General features: G+C 32.5%; 3 protein-coding genes across 4 annotated transcripts; all 3 read right to left on the bottom strand.

The window, feature by feature from the left end:
- Nucleotides 1-1,146: 1,146 nt before the first annotated feature.
- Nucleotides 1,147-3,813, bottom strand: LOC110627054. Its single transcript, XM_021773281.2, has one exon. The coding sequence runs from the start codon at nucleotides 3,555-3,557 to the stop codon at nucleotides 2,655-2,657; it is 903 nt and encodes a 300-aa protein (XP_021628973.1). The 5' UTR covers nucleotides 3,558-3,813; the 3' UTR covers nucleotides 1,147-2,654.
- A 7,360-nt stretch (nucleotides 3,814-11,173) lies between these two features.
- Nucleotides 11,174-14,018, bottom strand: LOC110625920. Of its 2 annotated transcripts, none has more exons than XM_021771619.2 (3): nucleotides 13,794-14,018; nucleotides 13,574-13,683; nucleotides 11,174-11,527 (listed from the first exon to the last, which is right to left on the bottom strand). In XM_021771619.2, the coding sequence occupies exons 1-3, from the start codon at nucleotides 13,964-13,966 to the stop codon at nucleotides 11,496-11,498; spliced, it is 315 nt and encodes a 104-aa protein (XP_021627311.2). In that variant the 5' UTR covers nucleotides 13,967-14,018; the 3' UTR covers nucleotides 11,174-11,495. The 2 variants fall into 2 exon arrangements, with proteins under 2 accessions (XP_021627311.2, XP_043817696.1); XM_043961761.1 differs by lacking the exon at nucleotides 11,174-11,527 and adding an exon at nucleotides 13,064-13,523 and having other exon boundaries at nucleotides 13,554-13,683; nucleotides 13,794-14,015.
- A 476-nt stretch (nucleotides 14,019-14,494) lies between these two features.
- LOC110625501 (probable 2-carboxy-D-arabinitol-1-phosphatase) lies at nucleotides 14,495-18,019 on the bottom strand. The gene is made up of 9 exons (XM_021771117.2): nucleotides 17,478-18,019; nucleotides 17,281-17,386; nucleotides 16,976-17,192; nucleotides 16,763-16,881; nucleotides 16,173-16,271; nucleotides 15,641-15,694; nucleotides 15,465-15,563; nucleotides 15,159-15,266; nucleotides 14,495-15,020 (listed from the first exon to the last, which is right to left on the bottom strand). The coding sequence occupies exons 1-9, from the start codon at nucleotides 17,807-17,809 to the stop codon at nucleotides 14,646-14,648; spliced, it is 1,509 nt and encodes a 502-aa protein (XP_021626809.1). The 5' UTR covers nucleotides 17,810-18,019; the 3' UTR covers nucleotides 14,495-14,645.
- Between the last annotated feature and the right edge of the window lie 380 nt (nucleotides 18,020-18,399).

Raw genomic sequence — 18,399 nt, 5'->3', positions numbered from 1 at the left:
TATTATTGAATTCAATAGGGAAAAAAAACATAATAAATGCAAGTGAAATAATGGCAGCCTTTGAAACTAGGAAAGAAAGTGGTCCAAAAGAGAAAAGCCTGTCAACTTCCAAAGCTTAATGCCCTGAATTGGCAGAAACCACCTTCAGGTTTTCCACACCAAAATGCCAAACCCAAAACCCAGCTTTTCAAAGCTTTCCAATTGATTCCACATAGTGGGTTTCATTTTTTTTTTATCCCTTTTTTCAAGTAATCCATTATTAACTTTTATATTTTTTTTTCCTGTCAATAAGTTGAATAAAATGATAGAGAGAAATTTGTTCCAAAGTACATTGAATTTTTTCATACTTTTAATGTTTGTGGTACAAGACCTAACAATGAATTTTTTGACATTCTTGAGAACCATGATTTTGGTACATTTCATTTACCTCTTTTCTATGACTATAACGTTTAAGAAAATTTTCAAACTGTCAAGAGTTTGAACAGATACCATTGGGTAAAAAAAGCTTCATTTTTCTTAGTTCTTCATCATCATTTTGTTCATTTTTTTAGGATTTATCACCCAAAGTCTCTTGTCTCTTTGACCAGTGAAACTATCTGCAAAACAAATTGGAAACTATTTTGACAATACTCAAAGTCGAGGATGATATTCCTGAATATTTTAGAATGTAGAATGTATTATTAGAATTCAAGAATTGCCTATTTAGATATTGATTATTGATTGCTTTTATAATATAAAAAGATAAAATTAATCGTTCATCATTCATGTAATTCAGAACTAACGAATGAATTTTTTAGTGTGCCGAGTTTGTTGATTATATATTAATATCAGTAACGACTAAGTTAAGATGACTTGATCGGTCCTATTCGAATGATGTTTTTTATCAATATAAACAAAATATTTGATAATTCAATGAATAGAGGCGAGAACCGAGTAACTGCCAAATCATCGGTCATAAACCAATAGTCATAAATCAATGGAACTTAGTCAAATTATCTATGCCTTAAAAATATTTTGATCCATAGTGGATCGGATATTGCAAGTATTTTCTAAATTTTATCAAATATAATGAATTTCTATAGAAACTTAAATACTTTACAAGTTTAAAGATGACTTTGCTACCGTTAAACTAAAATTGATTGCAACTTAAAAAAGGACAACTAAATTTCACCAATGTTTTAAAATGTCTTGTTTGTAATACAGTACAACTAGATTTCATCTTATTAGCAACAATTAATCTCCTGACAGTTTGGAGTAGATAGTCTGAATGTCCCTCCAAAAACTGAAGCCAATGCTTTTCTTCTTGGCAGATATCTTTGGCTTCTCAACTAAATGAAACATCATTATTGAACTTCCATTGCCTCATGGTCCACAACAACATCATTTGCTTTCATGTCCTTTCAAGACTATAATCTTATCGTTAGGTAATATGGTTACAATTTTAACACCAGTTATCACAATCTCATATAAGATTAACTATAATTTTAGCTAATGCGTCATTTAAAATTATTTATAACCATCCCTTTTACTCTCAACACAGATTCTATTTTTTATCCAATTTAAAAATATTCGTAATTAACAGTTTACAATTGTTTAGGTTCAGTAACTACATGGCCAGTGATGTCCAATAGATTGGTGGCAAGAAAATGACATTTGTGTCAGCTAACCAAAGGGAGGCACACAAACACAAAATGTATGGAATTTGGGCTTAGGGATAAGCATTTTTCTGATTGTGCGATGAAAGGAACTGAGGGTGACAGTACAAAATGTCATCAAGTTTAACGTGAAAATCTACAGTTGAGTGACTGAAAGAACTGACTGCCCTAGAGAAAGGCATTGGGTTTTGATGAATTGTGGTCCAAATGCTAAGTTGAAGAGTGAGGGGGACCGTGGTGATTCTAGGAAACCTGAGTGGTGCAACAGTTAAAACTCCTGATGAAGATAACAAAAACTCTGAAGAAGTCTGAAGACTTTTTCAATTAATCTGGCTCATGGGATCATGTCCAAGTTCATCAGCTTGCTCAAACTTGGTTTAATTGGCAGGGAAAAAGCATACCAAACATAAAGAAAATAAATTTTCTTTTTATCACCTCGCAAAACACACTCACATAAATTAAATGGTTGAAAATTTACTGTTATGATCATGTGATTCATCTTTATTTTGTGCTTTTGAGCCAGAAGCAAACTCCAGTGATGTATTTCAACATCTCCAACCCTAATGCCCTTTTAGCAAAATCTTCATTGATATCCTTCAAAAACTCCAAAAGATCAATTCGCTGACCTTTTTTATATAATTTCTAATACGAATTTGATAAATTTCACTGCATTATTAATCTTGAGGAAACCCAGGGAAATGGGTCTAGAGGAAGCTGAGAAAGTTGAGACAGAAAGATAGGATTTTTTGTTAAAGACAGAAAAGATCAAATTTAAGAACCAACTAATTTGTTGTATCAATTCACTTATCTGCATCTAGACAACTAAATTATTTCTCAATTAATCAAAAGAATTCCAAGTATCTATGCCTTCCAAGAAGAAAGGAAATAGAAAGCAAATAAAAAAAAAAAACTAAAATCAAACAGAAAGGCTGGAGAAGATAAACACAAACCAGAAGATTAACAAAGTCAGTCTTTTTTTTTAGTTCTTCTTCTTCTTCTTCAAGGGCTCTTACAGGCATAGATTAACAAAGAGAATTCAACTTTTTCTTGATCTTTTTGCAACAATTTCTCTTCCAACCACAGCCTGCTTTCCATTCCACTTCTTGTCCTGAACATGAACACAGCAGAACCAGAAGCAGGGTTATAGAACCAATCATGAACATCCCACATCAGATCAACGAGCAACCCATCAATAAAAATTGTCTGGTTGCCCCTAAAATTCCATTGCAGCCTCTTTACTCTAATCACCGTCTTCTTATCAATACATACAGACAAAACTGGATACTTTAGGCCTTCATTTTCTCCACTACATTTGATCAAAATTTCATGTTGAATGCCTGTTTCACAGAACTGTGCCTTAGTAGCATATAATGGGTTGCCTGAACAATGCTCTTGCCTTGAAATGAGACTGGTTTTGGCTACTGGGGTGCTAGCTTTGAGCTTCTTGGAGATAATTTCTTCTCCTATATCACCCAGAACAAGGCCAATTTCAGAATCAACCATGACCAATACATAGAACCCATCAACAGGTGCAGGTCCTGAATCATATTTAGCAGAAGAGAGATCCCAGAAGACTTCAATCTTCGAAATATCAGAATCAATCACTTTGCTGCCTTTCTTCTTCCTGAATAGCCTGCCGCTTGTGTTGAGTTTGAAAGATGTTGAAGAGTCATTGCCAAAGTTTATGGTGAGGCCTTGGGCTGTGTGATTCTTGCACCAAGTGACTGTGACCAAGAGTTGCTTTTGAGTGGAGAGGATGATTTTATAGAAACAAGAGACTGCATTTTGGATTGATGGGATTAGACTTGGAGAGATACAAGCATTGTTTGGATAGCTAGAACAGGAATAAGAATGAGACACATTTATGGCATTTTCACTAAAACAAGAAACTATATCTCTCATTGTAGAGAACAAAAACAATTCTTGATGATGATATATGCAGAACTGCAATTGGTTTCTTGAAAATATGGCCAGATAAAGAAAGAGAGAGAAAATGAGAGATCTGAGCAGAACTGGGAGAAATGGTTTTTTTTTTTTTTTCTTTCTATTTCTCTTGTGCCAATACTCAAATAGAAAATGTGCAAGTTAAAGGCTAGGCCAAGTTAGGTGCTTTATGAGCTGCCTCTCTTAAATCTTCCAGAGAGGAAATTCACTATTTATTTTGTAGAATTAAATAAAAAAAAAAAAAAAGGCAGGCAAGCACATCCCAATTGTATTTAATAAGTAGTCTCACCTTAAAATCTGCATCTTACTTCTATAGAATATGATTATACCTTAGTTTAAAGGAAGAGCAAAAAAAAAAAAAGGAATAGAAGATTGAAGGAGAAACCTTCAAGGATTCTTTATTTAATCACTTTTGACAGTTCATAGCAAATAATATTAAAAATCCAAAAAATAAATAAAGAAAGAAAATAAAGGCCTGGAAAAAAGATGTTGGACCTGGTCTAAATAACTGCACAACTCTGTAACATGATCATGATTTGCCTCAGTTCCACGCCTTGGCTTCAGTGATTAATCTATTAAAAGACTTTTTAATGGATTTTTTTTTATTAATTGTTGTAGATATGGGGTAAATCATCTCATACGGCTTTGAAAAGTTGAAGTTTTAATCTAAAATTTACCATTTGAATTTAATTCAATTTAAATTCAAATCAGAATATTATTAAGTTTAAATATGATTTATGTAAAACCGATAATTTATTGAATGAAATTTCAAATAGATTTATTTAAGCACAATTCATTTCATTTATAATTTTTAGTTTGAAAATACTAAATATAAAATTAAATAATTTATTTTTCATAATTTAATCAAGTTAAATAATCCATTTCAATTAAATAAGAACTAGAACTTGAGATGATAGGTTGTGGTGTAGGAGAGTTAAAAACGGAGGAAGCTATAAGGAGATATGTTGATTCTTGTGTGGTATGTGATGGGACAATACTTTCTATTATGATATTTCACCACTAGAGAGAGAGAGAGTGAGAATTGTTGGAGCCCACAAAATAAATTTGAGTGTGCAGACCCACCAACTTCTCCTCCAACACACCCTATGATTAAAAACTCTAGGGTTTTATTGCCCTTTGCTTCCATAACATCCATCACTTTTATCATTGACTCTAATTAATCAATTTTAAAATTAAAAATAAAAAAAAATCATAAAATTAATGAAACTGAACATTAATTTTAATTAGTGATGGTATGCCCATGTTACATCCTTTAATACAAATTTCTCATCATGTGACTGCATTTCTGTAACATGGTCCATTGAAATCAATGCAAATCCCTCTGTTCATCCTTTTAAGCTCTGCCTCAATGGCAATGCCCCCTCCATTTTAATACAAATTACAAAAATTATCTTTGGAAATTGATAGAGTATTACGTTTTTAAGAAAATTATATATGCATTTATTAAATTTAAAAAAAAATATTACTCAATTTTTATAATATAAAAAAATTCATTAATTGATTGTTCATTTTTAAAAATATATATTAAAAAAATTTTAATATCTTAAAAATTTTATTAATTAATTTCTCTATTAGTTTAACGATTAAATATCGATGTTCTGAGATCTAGAGAGTCGGTTTATAGTGGTTGTATAAGTTTAGCCTCTTGAGAAAGATATTCTTTCGCTTTTATCCTTTCTCCTTTCGTTTGCTAGTCACGTCTAACGGCCTTCCTGCTACGGTATCATCTATCTCTGTCGGACAAGTCCGTAGGTATGAATGGCGTCAGACGTTCTCTCCATACCAGGCGGCCATTTAATTCCCCTTTCCACGTATGCGGGCGGAGTTGTGAGGTAACCGGACCTGCTGTACTTTCTCCTGTCATGTCATTGGGTTGAGCTCATAGTTGGGGTACCTGGACTTGTGCGTGACGCAACCTGCTTTCTAAGGTTATGTCTGGGTTAAAGAGATCGATCTGTCTCGACAAAGAAGCTTTTTGAATCTTGGGCTGGGGTAATTTTCATGGAACTGACTCCTTCTTAGAAGTGTGAAATCCAGTAGTAATTAAATATTAAAAAAATATAAAGTATTTGTGATATTTTCGTGAATTAAATAAAATTATATTAATTTAAAAAGTAGTTAAACAAGAGTAAAGTGAAAGTTGTGGCAATTTACTAAAAAAAGTTGAAACTAACGAAGAGAAAAAGAAAAGAAGGTATGATGAAAGCATTAAAAAGCTTAAAAAGAAGAGAGAAGAAAGAAGACAAGACTTGAGAGATTAAGCTCTATGAGAATGTTAAATGTAATGATGAGTTGGTAACCAAACATACATAATTACTGATAGATTAAGAATAAGAGAGATTAATTAATTTTAATAAAAAAAAAAAGCTTTAAATGAGAAAAGGATAGAGACTTGGGCATGGAGGAATCTGTCCTAAAAATGTAGGACACTATAGCCCCTCTTTGGGTACAAGGGAGCAGCCATAGTTTTACGACCCCATGAACAGTCTGGTCCTATACTTGTAGTGTCTTAGGACATGTTCCCCTGTCATCATCAATGTTTAAATTGCTGAATGTGACTTTGAACGGATAATCAAGAATGTTAGAAACCGTTTATGGTCTTACAATTTTGAATTAGGTAATATTAATTATTTTAATAGTTATTAATCAAATTTTTTAATTTGCCTATCTGTTGAAAATTACTTCATTTATTTTATTTTAAAAATTCAAATAAAATAAAAAATTATATAAATTTTTAGATTTTAATTATTAAAAATTGAGACTGATGACCGCTGAATTTCTTCACTCCGGTCTAGGATCAGGATCAGGCCCACGACACCAGGTCCTCTTCTAGGGACCTTCAAGCCTCATCACATGCATCAAGTCCGGCCCACTCAGCTTAAAGGCCAGACTCCCATCAATCTTCTCAATCAGGCTGGCCTAGCCCTTTGGGCCCGATGAATAAAATCTTCTCCGGGTTCATCTCATATCATATCATTCGGTCTGGTTCAGAATCAGGAAGAAGATCTACCACTCCTTCACTTGGGACCACCCATACGCGCGTCCGGGAGAATCAGGGGCCGTTACGTATGGGACAGGAATTTAATTCCCTCGTACGTCCGTATCAACATAGCAGGGACAGGTGGTCCAATGATATACGTTCTGTTAACACGTCACTAGCAGATAAAAGGAAACATATAAAAGGAGAAATACACTCCTCTAATTCTAAGTTTTTTCAGTTTTACAGAACTCATTGTAAAACCCTATTTTCTGAACCTAACATCATCACAGACTTTACAAATAAAAGTTGAAAATTAGCATAATTATTTGTGTTAATAATATATTTATTAATATATATTGTCTTATAAAAATAGAATAAGGTATAATCAATTAAAGAAATATGTATAAAAGTTTTGCTCAAAGAAAAAATTCTAAAATTTCATCTGTTTTCTGAATTTGAAAAAGTGTAAATTTTTACCAAATGAAATCTTATAATATACTGAAAATTTTTTAATATAATCATACACTTCTGACACATATGTGTACCTTACTACATATCCTTGGAAATGGAATGTTGCAGCTTCAGAAGCAAGCCAACTACAGATTGAGATGGCTACTAAATAAACCTCAAAAGCAAACTCATAAGAACGAGTACTTTTTTGTTATTTTTTTAAAAAATATATTATAGTAAAATTTATTAGTTGATTTATTAATTTTAAAATTATATATTTTAAAATTTTGTTAATTTTTTTATTAATTTTAATTATTATGTGTTTTACTATTTAATTTTTATAGTATGAAAAAATTTATTAATTAATTTTTTAATTTAATAAAAATATATATTAATTAGTTTCTCTATTTAATGGTATTTTAATTTTTTTACAATATTTAACCGCTAAAATTAATAGAAAAATTAATTTATAAATTTTTTAAAATTTTAAAAAATTTTTAATATATTATTTAAAATCAAGAAATTAACTAGTGAATTTTTTAGAATATATAAATTAATTATTAATTTTTTTTACTTTTACCTTCCAAAATAAATAGGTTTTCAAAATGCTTAAATTTTTTTTCAATTAAGAAGAAGGGAGATTGAGAGAGTTAAATCCAATATCTCTAATTTAATTTTAATGTTGGGTATTTCTTTGATTCAATTTTAATGTAATTACTATCTGAGTTATTAAAGATAATAAAAATTAAAAAAAGAAAAATTCTTTTAAGAGATAGCCATGAGCACCAAAGAAATCTTTTTAACAAGCATATGTCCTAAAACCTAATCTTTTATTTAATGTTCCTAAACAAGCTTTAAAAAAGGGTTTGGTTTGGTGATTAGTGCATATAAAGTTTGATTGATCAAACTCATGATTAACTAATAATCCATATCGTGACTCATCTTTTTCAAATTTGGTAATAGTTCAAGAATACAACTTTATTCTCTGTTTGGTTCCCGAGAAAGATGGATTCCCAAACACTTTTCCTCTTTCTTTTTTTATGTCTTTTTATATCCAAATAATAAAATATTAGTTTCATATAAAGTGAGGTATACTTGAAGAGGTTGTGGGAAGTTCCTAAAAGGCTAAAACTGTTAAAAAACTGGGAAATGTGATGAGAGAGAAAGAAATGATTAAAGAAAAACAGAATCCCACTGAAATGAAATTCTTTTGTTTTGGGTTTACATGATTCCAAGAAATTCCCTTATGGCATCTTTCCTTCACCAAGACAAGCTAAGCTTCCTCTTGCTCTATCTCTGTCCACTCCTAATTCTTCATATAATTATGTGAAGAAAAATGCTGTCGCTTTCTCCGAATTAATTTGATTAATCTAAATTTATATCCAACAAATTCATTATGATAAAATATTCTCTAAAAGGATTTGTGACATTCTATTTGGCCTCTTAAAAATAATAAATATAAAATTTTAATTTAAACCATATTTCTAATTCAATTTTGAAGTATAAATAAAAACTTAATTCAAGTGTTTAATAAAATAATTTAAATAATAATATAAAAATATAAGTGTATTTGAAAAAAAAATTAAATAAAATAATTTTGAGAATAATCATTGAATATTTAAGAATTGCATATGGGTCACATCAACTTTTGGTGTGTGAGTTTTCAGCACCAAAAAAATTGGTGTACTTAGAAGATAGCTAAGAGCCACAGATTTTGACCATGGATTTTTTATTTTTTATTTTTAATTTCAACATAAATTATACTGGTGAAGCCAACTCCTAACTAGGCTCAATTTTGACCACAGAGTTGGTAATTAATAAATAAAATTAAATATATAAATATATATTTGTTAAAGAGTTGAATAAGGCAGGCAGAGAATTAATGAAAATTAATAAATGTAATAGTCAGAACTAAAACATGTACATCATTAGTTGTTTTGTCTCACTGTACCTCTCAACTGCAAACCATTCCCTTAAAATTAGGGGAAGCTTCATATGTTTAATGTCCTAATTAAGCACACTGTAAGACCTGACTTCTTCTCATTTGCTTCTTAATTATCATTGTATGAAGTCAATTTTTTTAAAGGAAAAAAAAAAGATAATTATTTTTATTAACTTCTTAGCATACCCTTATCTACTAAATTTATAATTTTCAAGAATAATAAAGTAATCAGCAATTCAATTAAGTTTGGTTTTAGGTTTGAGATAATTGTGTTTATTAAATTTAAAATCAAAATTATTTTTTGAAAAATCCCAATTGTCCATTTTGAATTGAAGATGGAGATTATTTAAACATGACGATAAGGCTCTAATCCCAAAAACATATATATTAGGAAGTGAAGAGAGTGAGGAATTATTTAATTTGTTGGTTTGTGGGAAGTTGTTAACACTCCCAACTTGCTAAGATAACCCATCAAGAATTTGATACCTTTTAATTCTTCATTCATTTCTAGCAATGATTCCCAATCCCAGTTTCACCACTTCCCACCCACCTCTATGTATATAATACAAGCAAAGATTTCTCAAAGAAGAGCAAAGCTTTTCTATTAAATTTTAAATAAAAGCCACTGACAAGTGAGACAAAAACCCACGTAATTTTGTTTCGCAAAATTTTATATATTTTTCAGCGCATATTATGTAATTTACTTATTTAATTCTGTTAAATTTAAATCAGATCTAATCCACTCACAAATTAATTTACGAGGAGAATTGTAAATAAATTGTCGACACATTATCTATTGTGCCTTTCCACAATTGAAATTGAATTCAACTCAACTCACCGCTCACGGTTAGAATTTAAAATTTAACTGATCCCTAATATATTTATAGGAAACTCAATATCGAAAAACTCTAATACCATATTAAATTTAAAACAGACATAATTCACTCAAAAATTAACTGAAGGAGGAGAAAAGCACTCATCCAAAGTGTCCTTTGTAGGAATTACAAATTCATTTATAACATTTATAACCAACTCAATAACATTTATGAACGTGTTAACCAACTCAATTATAGACTTCTGTAAGAGAATTTGCTAATATATATTAATTTTGGGTTATATCACGTATCCCATAAGATGATTAATCAAGTTAAATGCAAATCAAACTTGAATACTTGACAACCAAGCTTAAATTTCAATATTTTTTATAAAAAATATTTTCTAAAATTCACGTATGTGTTCAAGTACACGGATTAACCTTCTCTTAAACCCACACGCATACACTTGTCTGATATCTACAGAATGGAAGTTGCAAAAGGCCAGACCCAAGTTAATTAAGAAAGTTTCAAGCTTTTTGCTTCAGAATAGAAAATTATTGTGACAAAGATTGAACTGCCACTCTTTATTAATTTGTGTGGCAGAAGATTTCAGCTTAATGCAATAAGAAATAAAGATTTTTGGCTCAACCTGAACTGAGATCTCCAAATTATAATATAACTAAATTTTCTAACCTGGATGTCCATATCTTTTCACCATGGATCTTCCTAAAATCTATTCTTCCCACACGAAAGCTCTTATAAATCCAAGTTCCATAGTACAGATTCCAGGTGGCCACAGAGAGTTGTTGAAGCTTTGGACCCAGGACAACAGGAATCAAGAACAAGTCAGGGAAGCTACGCACAAAAATCAAAATCAATATAATGTGCTCTCACAAAAAAGGAGAGAGAATAGGTGTATATGAGAAATCAAATGGGACACAAATTCTAAAATGTAGCAGCATGATTGATTCATTCTCTATTAATACAGAAATTCCTTGGTCCCACGAGGTAAAAAAGAAAGGACGAGGACAGAAATATGGCTATAATTCAAGAACATGGACAAGGAACACACATTGTCTTGGTATCAAGTAGATCCAGAAAGTGGACAGTACCCTTTCCTTCCTATCACAAATTTTTGCTCACTTGAGATAAATCTAAAATGAAAAGGAGGGAAAATTCCAAATCACTATTTAGCAAAATAAAAATATTTACATGAATAGTAGCATCTACTACTCTTCCTCAAAAACATGTCCTATTAGTGTTACATCATATTTGCAGATTTCCACTCTCTCGTGCAAATGCAAGATTAGGGAAAATGCTAGCCTGAAAGTACATTATCGAAAGACATTTCTGTTAAGTCATCATCGAAAAATAATTTCATCCCGTTAATGCATTAATCAGATACAATAACTAGCATCGCAATCATACTCCTGCACTGTTACAAGCTTCAATTTAGTTCTTAAGAGATTAAAAGGATACAAAAGCCAAAAGTTATCCTTCCACCATCCCAAAAAAATTCACTTGAAAATATAGTAGAGATTACTCCAGACTGGCTACTAATTTAAAGAGAGTAACGAAATTGTTCAGCAGTTGACCTCAAAGAGGCGTCAATTTCAGTTGCGGTAGAAAAACTGATTTGTCATTCAACTATGACAAAGAAAACTCTTCACCATTGCAAACACTCGGTACTAGATGGGACTGAGATAATTAGCAAATCTACCTGTCATCAACAGAAAGGGGGCATAAGTCTCTAGATGTATACTTCAATGAATAAGAAAATGCAATAGAATCCAGCATGTAAAGAAGTTAATCTTGATGTTTTTTATATTTTCTGCTCTTTGCAAACATTACTTTATATGAAACTATTTATTTCCGCCAATTAAATTGGAAGAAAACTGCATCCTATCAAGCTCATTAAGCTAACTACTTCATAACCAAACCACAGCCAGTTTAATGCATTCATATCTTCTAGCTAAATCCACTGGTTAGATCTTTTACGAGACACAGATGTTGAGTAATGCCAAAACAAAGCTAACATCTCACCCTTACGCAAACAGAATATCACAAATTTCAAAATGTTTTGGTTTCCTAACAATACAGTTGGAAAATTGCTTGATCTTAAAATAACAGACACACTATGTTTCAAGTAAGTTCAAGGTACTATGATACTTGCACCTCTCTTATCTAAGAGATGACAGGTACAACCTTAAAGCTTTCATTAATACATGGACTAAGAAAATTATTCTGAAATTACTAATTTCCTCAATGCAGATGGTTAGTGCCTGAATTTCAAAGATAGGAAAATCTGTCTACTGATTAGCAAGTAGCAACTGAAATAGGAGAAAACCTGACAAGTCATGATCATATTCTTTTTCCTGTTGAAGTTAATCAGCATTTTAAATAATTTGTTAGCAATTAGCAGTTATTTCCTTTTATATTATAGGCTATAATCTTCATATTCCAGAACCCTGATTTGTGACAATGCATCGTATTCATGGTTCTGCTCTTTAACTATATAACTTTTGTTAACTATACTTTAGATTCTTAGTAAGCCAATGGCAGCCATGATGAGTTGACGGGAAAGAGAGGACTTCTTATTGCTTCTTTCTTAAGCATTTTCGCATCATGGATAAATTTTCTGATACCAAAAAATACCTCATTTTCGGAATAGATTTCATCTCTCTCACTTTCATTGTTCCTTTTCAGAATCATACTTATCATCCTAAGCAATCCATTTATGCAAGTTATGCAGTCAGTTCAAGAATCCTACTATTCCCTTATCCAACCATGATTTAAATTTGGAGCTATTTGTAAAAGGACATCTATTTCATCATCTTGTACTCAGCAGGTTTACTCAATTATTCTAATGTGAACCTAAACCTGCGTAAATTATATGTCAAAACCATAGATATTCATTTTTTTAAAGGCAAAATAGGTAGAAATATCCAAACCTTTACGCCTTTTGTCAATTATAACCAATACATTTAATTTTTGTCTAATTTAGCCTGATTTTAAAGGTTAGCATTAATTATAGCCAATAGCTTAATTGAGACATAAATTTTGCTGAGGCATGCAGTCAAGTTAGCATAAAAAAGTTTTTTTTTAAATTGTGGGTTAGTGTTAATTCTTTTTACAAAATTTATTTCTCAAAGTTCCTAGCTATAATTAATACTAACCTTTGAAATCAGGCTAAGTTAGATAAAACTAAAAATGTTGGCTATAATTGACAAAAGGCAAAAAGATTTTGCTATTTCTACCCATTTTGCTTCTTTTTTTTTTTTTTTAATTCTCACTTGAACATTTGCATTAAAGCACCTTTCATAGTACCTTATAAAATCCTAGTGCTATCACTTCATTTAGCAAGGCATCCATTATCCACATCTAAAATCCAAACACTAAAGGTCTCCGATTACGATTTGTATTCTCGTTGACCACTTACTATATCAAATTCTATTGAGCATCCCTTAACAATGACCTGTATGTACTATGAAGGAATTCGTATTCAAACATGAGAATCCTCCTTCAAATGTTAATAGAATTCAATATAATTCAAATAACTCAGTCTAATAATTTAAATTGCCTGTTCAATTACAAAATTTTCTGAATGATTAATGACTGAACCGTATCTCAAAAATTCATAAATTCTCAACTGCAGCTGCATATTGGTTAAGAATAAAAACAATCCGAGTTGCTCGTGTGAGAGAGAGAGAGAGAGAGAGAGAGAGAGAGAGAGAGAGAGAGAGAGAAAGAGAGAGGAAACCAAAACCTTCGGCGGAGGTGCTGAGTTCACTGGGGAGCTTGGAGACAAGGCAAGCCGAAGCGATTGCACTATGGACGGGCAAAAGTGAGCTCAATTCTCGCCGAACAAACCTTCCACTATCCAATCAAATACCACAATAATAGATTAAGAAGGAATACACGCATAAGCATAACAGAAGTTAGAAAATGACGATGATGATGAAGAAGAAGAAGAATCGAAAAGAAACCTTAGAGAATGAGAGGAAATTCGAGACTTGAGGAGAGTGAAATTGGGACGACATGGGCGAACCAAAGCTGATATAGGAATTTTTGCGCATGCTGATTCCGTTGCAGTCGTGGCTCTCCATGTTGCACGCATCAATGTAGAGGTGGATCTCCCTGCAATTCCCCAAGTTGCCATTCTTTGTGCTCTCTTTGTGTCCCCTGTGAACCCTAAACCCCTGCAAAACCCCATTTGACGACATCGGATTATGGATCATGAGATTTCGAACCCTTTCTGTGAGCCCAGCCCAGCTCCATGAACAAGTTTGGTTACCCATTAACGGCTTGTTCGGTATTGCAGCTAAAATCTGTTATTTTATTTTTATTTTAGATATTATTAAAACATATTTTAAATAAATTTTGATGATTAAAACATGTTAAATTAGACACTAGCTTAAACTTAATTATAGCAATTGACAATAATTGATGGTAGTTTTCTCCATTCACATCATGAAACTGAATATCCATAAAAATGAATATTTAATAAATAAAGAATCAGTTCATGTATCTTAAAAATAAAGGAAAACAATCAGGCTACTCTGATCGGCAGCCAACAACTTTTGAATCAATTGATAAAAGTAATTAAAATTTACAAAATTTTCACATGCAATTATCAAGGTAAAGTTTAACATGATTGAAATGTCTTATGATTTGAGCACAACACCCATAATGAAATTACTATGATAGGCCAAAAAGATAGTATCAATATCAATAAGCACTTAAATACTGTACACTATGATCACTGCTGTTTGAGGATTCCTGTAATTTAATGCTAAATTATAAATTTCAAGATAATTGACACTAGATGTTCTAAACAATTAGAACTCTTCATCATCTGCTGTTGATCGTGTAATGGGTATAGACCATCTTCCCAAGTGAGCAGTGTAATTTATGCACCGGATGACGCCTCTTCCGGTAGGTCCATCAGGAAAGTCGACGACACTAATACTTCCAGCGTCAAGATGAAATGACGCCGTCCAATCCTTGGTCAGATTCAGGCAGTGAGCCATCAGTGCTATGTGCATTGCAGGATGACCAACTGTGACAACAATCTTTTCTGGCTCAGATTCATCAGATAGCTCATTCAACAAAGATTGCCAGGCTTTCCCAGACTTCTCCCACAAAGCTAGAAGTGTGTCATCCTCAAATCTATTCAGAAAACCAGGCGGATATGCTGGAGCCTCACTCGCATCCTGTGTAGATTACAAAGAAAAGAAAAATATTTGAGTGTTCTATATCTTCGTCAAGAAATAACAGACAGAAGACAAAAATAAATCTTGCAAGGAAGTACTCAAATTAAAACATCCATAAATTGTCTTGATTATTCTTGCCTTATTCAATTGACGTAGGATGTCTCCGACATCAAGGTCTCCCATTTGTTTCATTTCTACATATCGTGGCACACAATCAGCACCCAAACAATCTGCTGCTTCTTGCACCTAATGAAGATAGCCAGTTGCAGTTAGTTCATGGGAAAAGGTCAACAGTGGAATCAATATATTATCTTGAGGTAGGAAATTGAATTTTCCAGCGCATAAAAAGCACCCCACTAGATAAGCCTCCCCAGATTTCCCATTATGAGCATATAATTCGTGCAGAGGAACATACTGACTCGAGAATGTGGAGCAAGAGCTTACTCTGGAGATGACCTTGGCCGTCTCAAAACAAGCATTCTTAGGACTGCTGAATATAGTGTTTACTTTAAGATCAAGAAGAAGCTCTGCAGTTTTCTGAGTCTGTCAAGAATCCACAAGAAATTCAGGATAGCGCTTTGTAACCAAATTATTTACAAACTTCCATAAGGGTGAGGTACCTGTATAATTCCTAGCATATTCATTGGATGATCACCAGAGTTAGGAAAAAGACCCTGTGAAACATTGAAGGAGTTAATCATAACCGAGAAATATATGAAGACAAACCAAAATGGCTGCTGCATAGTAAATTTAGATAAGGTTGTATTAACTTCATGAACCATGTTTAACTGAAGGTAACATGATTTTCTCAGACTCAACGCATCGCAAGTTTGATTACTGATTTTCATGAAAATAGACAACCAATTCACCCCAACATCATACATAGGTCATTATATTTGTTCATGTGTTTCCATTGCATGCCTGCTTATGCATTTTAGAGTAAATACAATTTGAGCTTTTAAGGCAGTGATTGTTCCAAATCCAAAACCAATAGCTCATGGCTATAACTCATTGGTCCAAACACAAATCTAAGTGCAACCTGAGATTAAAGACTGATTGGCTTCCTTGACAATCTAATTCACATCTAATTAAAAAAACATGGATATGACATGAGCAAAAACAAATATATATTTCTTTGTGATGGATTCAGACCTCTATATCCCCCTGTAAAGTTCCATGACAAACAAGTATGATCCGCCTACTGGTTTTTCTGCCCGCAGAACTTCCACCAGCAACAGGTGAACTCGGTGTCTGTATCAACATTGCAAGGAAATTTAACAGAGAACAAAAATCAAGTGTTACTATATTCATTTGCAGTTGCTGCTAACATATCAAAACCTCAATTCTAATTCAAGTACATAATAGTTGGTTGTATGCAGTTCATCAATCAGCTGTTGAGTTAGCTAGAAGTATTTTCCTCTAACAAAGTCTTGAATAATAAAAACTTAAGATCCCAAACGGATTCAGAAATTATTTGTGGAATTATCTTTCGTTTTTTTAACAATAAACTTGGTTTCGCCCAGCACATGTTTTAAATATTAAAAAATATAAAGTAAAACCAATTTAACATGAATATCATAGAGCCATTTGAGAAAATAAAATTTGGTTAGTTCTGATATTCAAACAACTACATCAAGTTCTGGCATAAATGGACATTGGATATTACCAGTTCTAGCCTTACTTACTTCCATATATTAATGATAGAATATATTATCAGAATTTATCATGAAACAGATGTGTACCTGGTTCAAACGATTAAGACATATATAGGGCGATCCACCATCAGCTCGCGGGGTGAAATCCAGCACACTCACACCACAATTGCTCTGAAGTAAAATCCTGAAATACTCGGTTCCCAATCCTGATCGTTGACAAAAGAGAGAGAGTAAATAAAAAATGACAATCCTAAAACTTTAGGTTCAACATGAATGTAGAATAGAGGAAGGAAATAGTACCAATAGCTGTTGCAACCAGAGCCTGATTAACAGCATTGTGAGCAACCACAAGAACGGACCTGCTATCATGGGATAGGATTTGATTCCAGCAGTTTCTGGCTCGAGCCCACAACTCCCTCACTGGGTAATGACCATCAATGTTGAAATTTGCAGCGTCTACCTGCCATTGTCGATAAGCTGCACCAAACTTCGCCTTCCCCTCATGTTTTAGAAGGCCCTATATTCCACCCACAATCTCAGCAACCCAAAACTATAACAATAAAAATTATTTTCAAAAAAAAAAAAAAAAATAGAACGGAAGTTACTTGAAAGGAATAGAGGTCGATTTCTCTCAAATCAGAATCTGTAATGATTTCCTCCTTGCGAGATCCCCAAATGATTTCAGCTGTTCGTTTCGATCGAATCAAGGGGCTAAAATTACAAATAAGTAGAAATGATTGTAAGAAATAAAACAACACAAAACGGCAGGTCCAATACCAATAAAACGACGAGAAGTAGGAACCTGCTGAAGCAAACATCGAAGGAATCATCAATAAGCATCTGACGCGAAGTATCAGCCTGAGCCTCGCCCTTCGGAGTCAAAACGGAGAAGTTAGAACTCCCTTGGATCCTTCCTTCGGCGTTCCACGTGCTCTGGCCATGGCGCACCAAGACCACTCGCTTCGCCGCTTTAATAGAAGGAAACGGCGACGAAGAGTAAAGCTCGGAGCTCAAGTCTCTATCTTGTGGGGCTTTCTCGACCTCTTGGACACTAGACGAAGAGCGGACTACGAAGCTCCTATGGCGGAAGACGACACAGCTATGGAAGGGAAGAGAGGGTGAGAGGACAAACATTTTTCTTGCTTGTTTTGCTTTTGGCGGTAATCTGTGTTGTTTCAGTTATGTGGTGAGTGGCGACCGTTGTTTGTTTCTATGAACTGGAAGCAGTCCAGAGAATGAGAATGACACGTGTGCAGAGGATCAAACATATCTTCTTCTCCCTTTTCTTTATTTTTCTTTAAAAAAAGAAAGAAAAAAAAGGGAAATTATCAGCTGACATTTTTCAGTTGGAAAGCTCAGCCTTTCAAATGATCAAAAAACACAAAGATACAGTTAAAATGAAAGGGTTACAGAGCAGAATCTAAACTCTAATACTATATGTTTAGGATGTATATTTTTCAAAGTTAATCAAGATTTTTTTTTTAATTTTAGAACTTTAAAAGTCTCTTTTTTTTTCATCTACCAATTTAATCATCATATTTCAATTTTATTAAACCCAAAAAAATATTATTTTATTTGAGAGACTTTCAATTTAACGAAATTAAAATATAAAGTCTAAACTGTTAGTTTTTAAAAATGCAAAAATATATATATTAACTTTGACATAACTTAGAGATGTAAAAGTAATTTCTACTTTTAAGTAAATCAGAGAGGTTCCTAATCAT

This window comes from Manihot esculenta, chromosome 11 (genome assembly GCF_001659605.2).
Source record: "Manihot esculenta cultivar AM560-2 chromosome 11, M.esculenta_v8, whole genome shotgun sequence".
In the NCBI taxonomy this organism is placed as follows: Eukaryota; Viridiplantae; Streptophyta; class Magnoliopsida; order Malpighiales; family Euphorbiaceae; genus Manihot; species Manihot esculenta.
The sequence above is the reverse complement of the archived record's forward strand: the minus strand, read 5'-3'. Positions and strand labels throughout refer to the sequence as shown.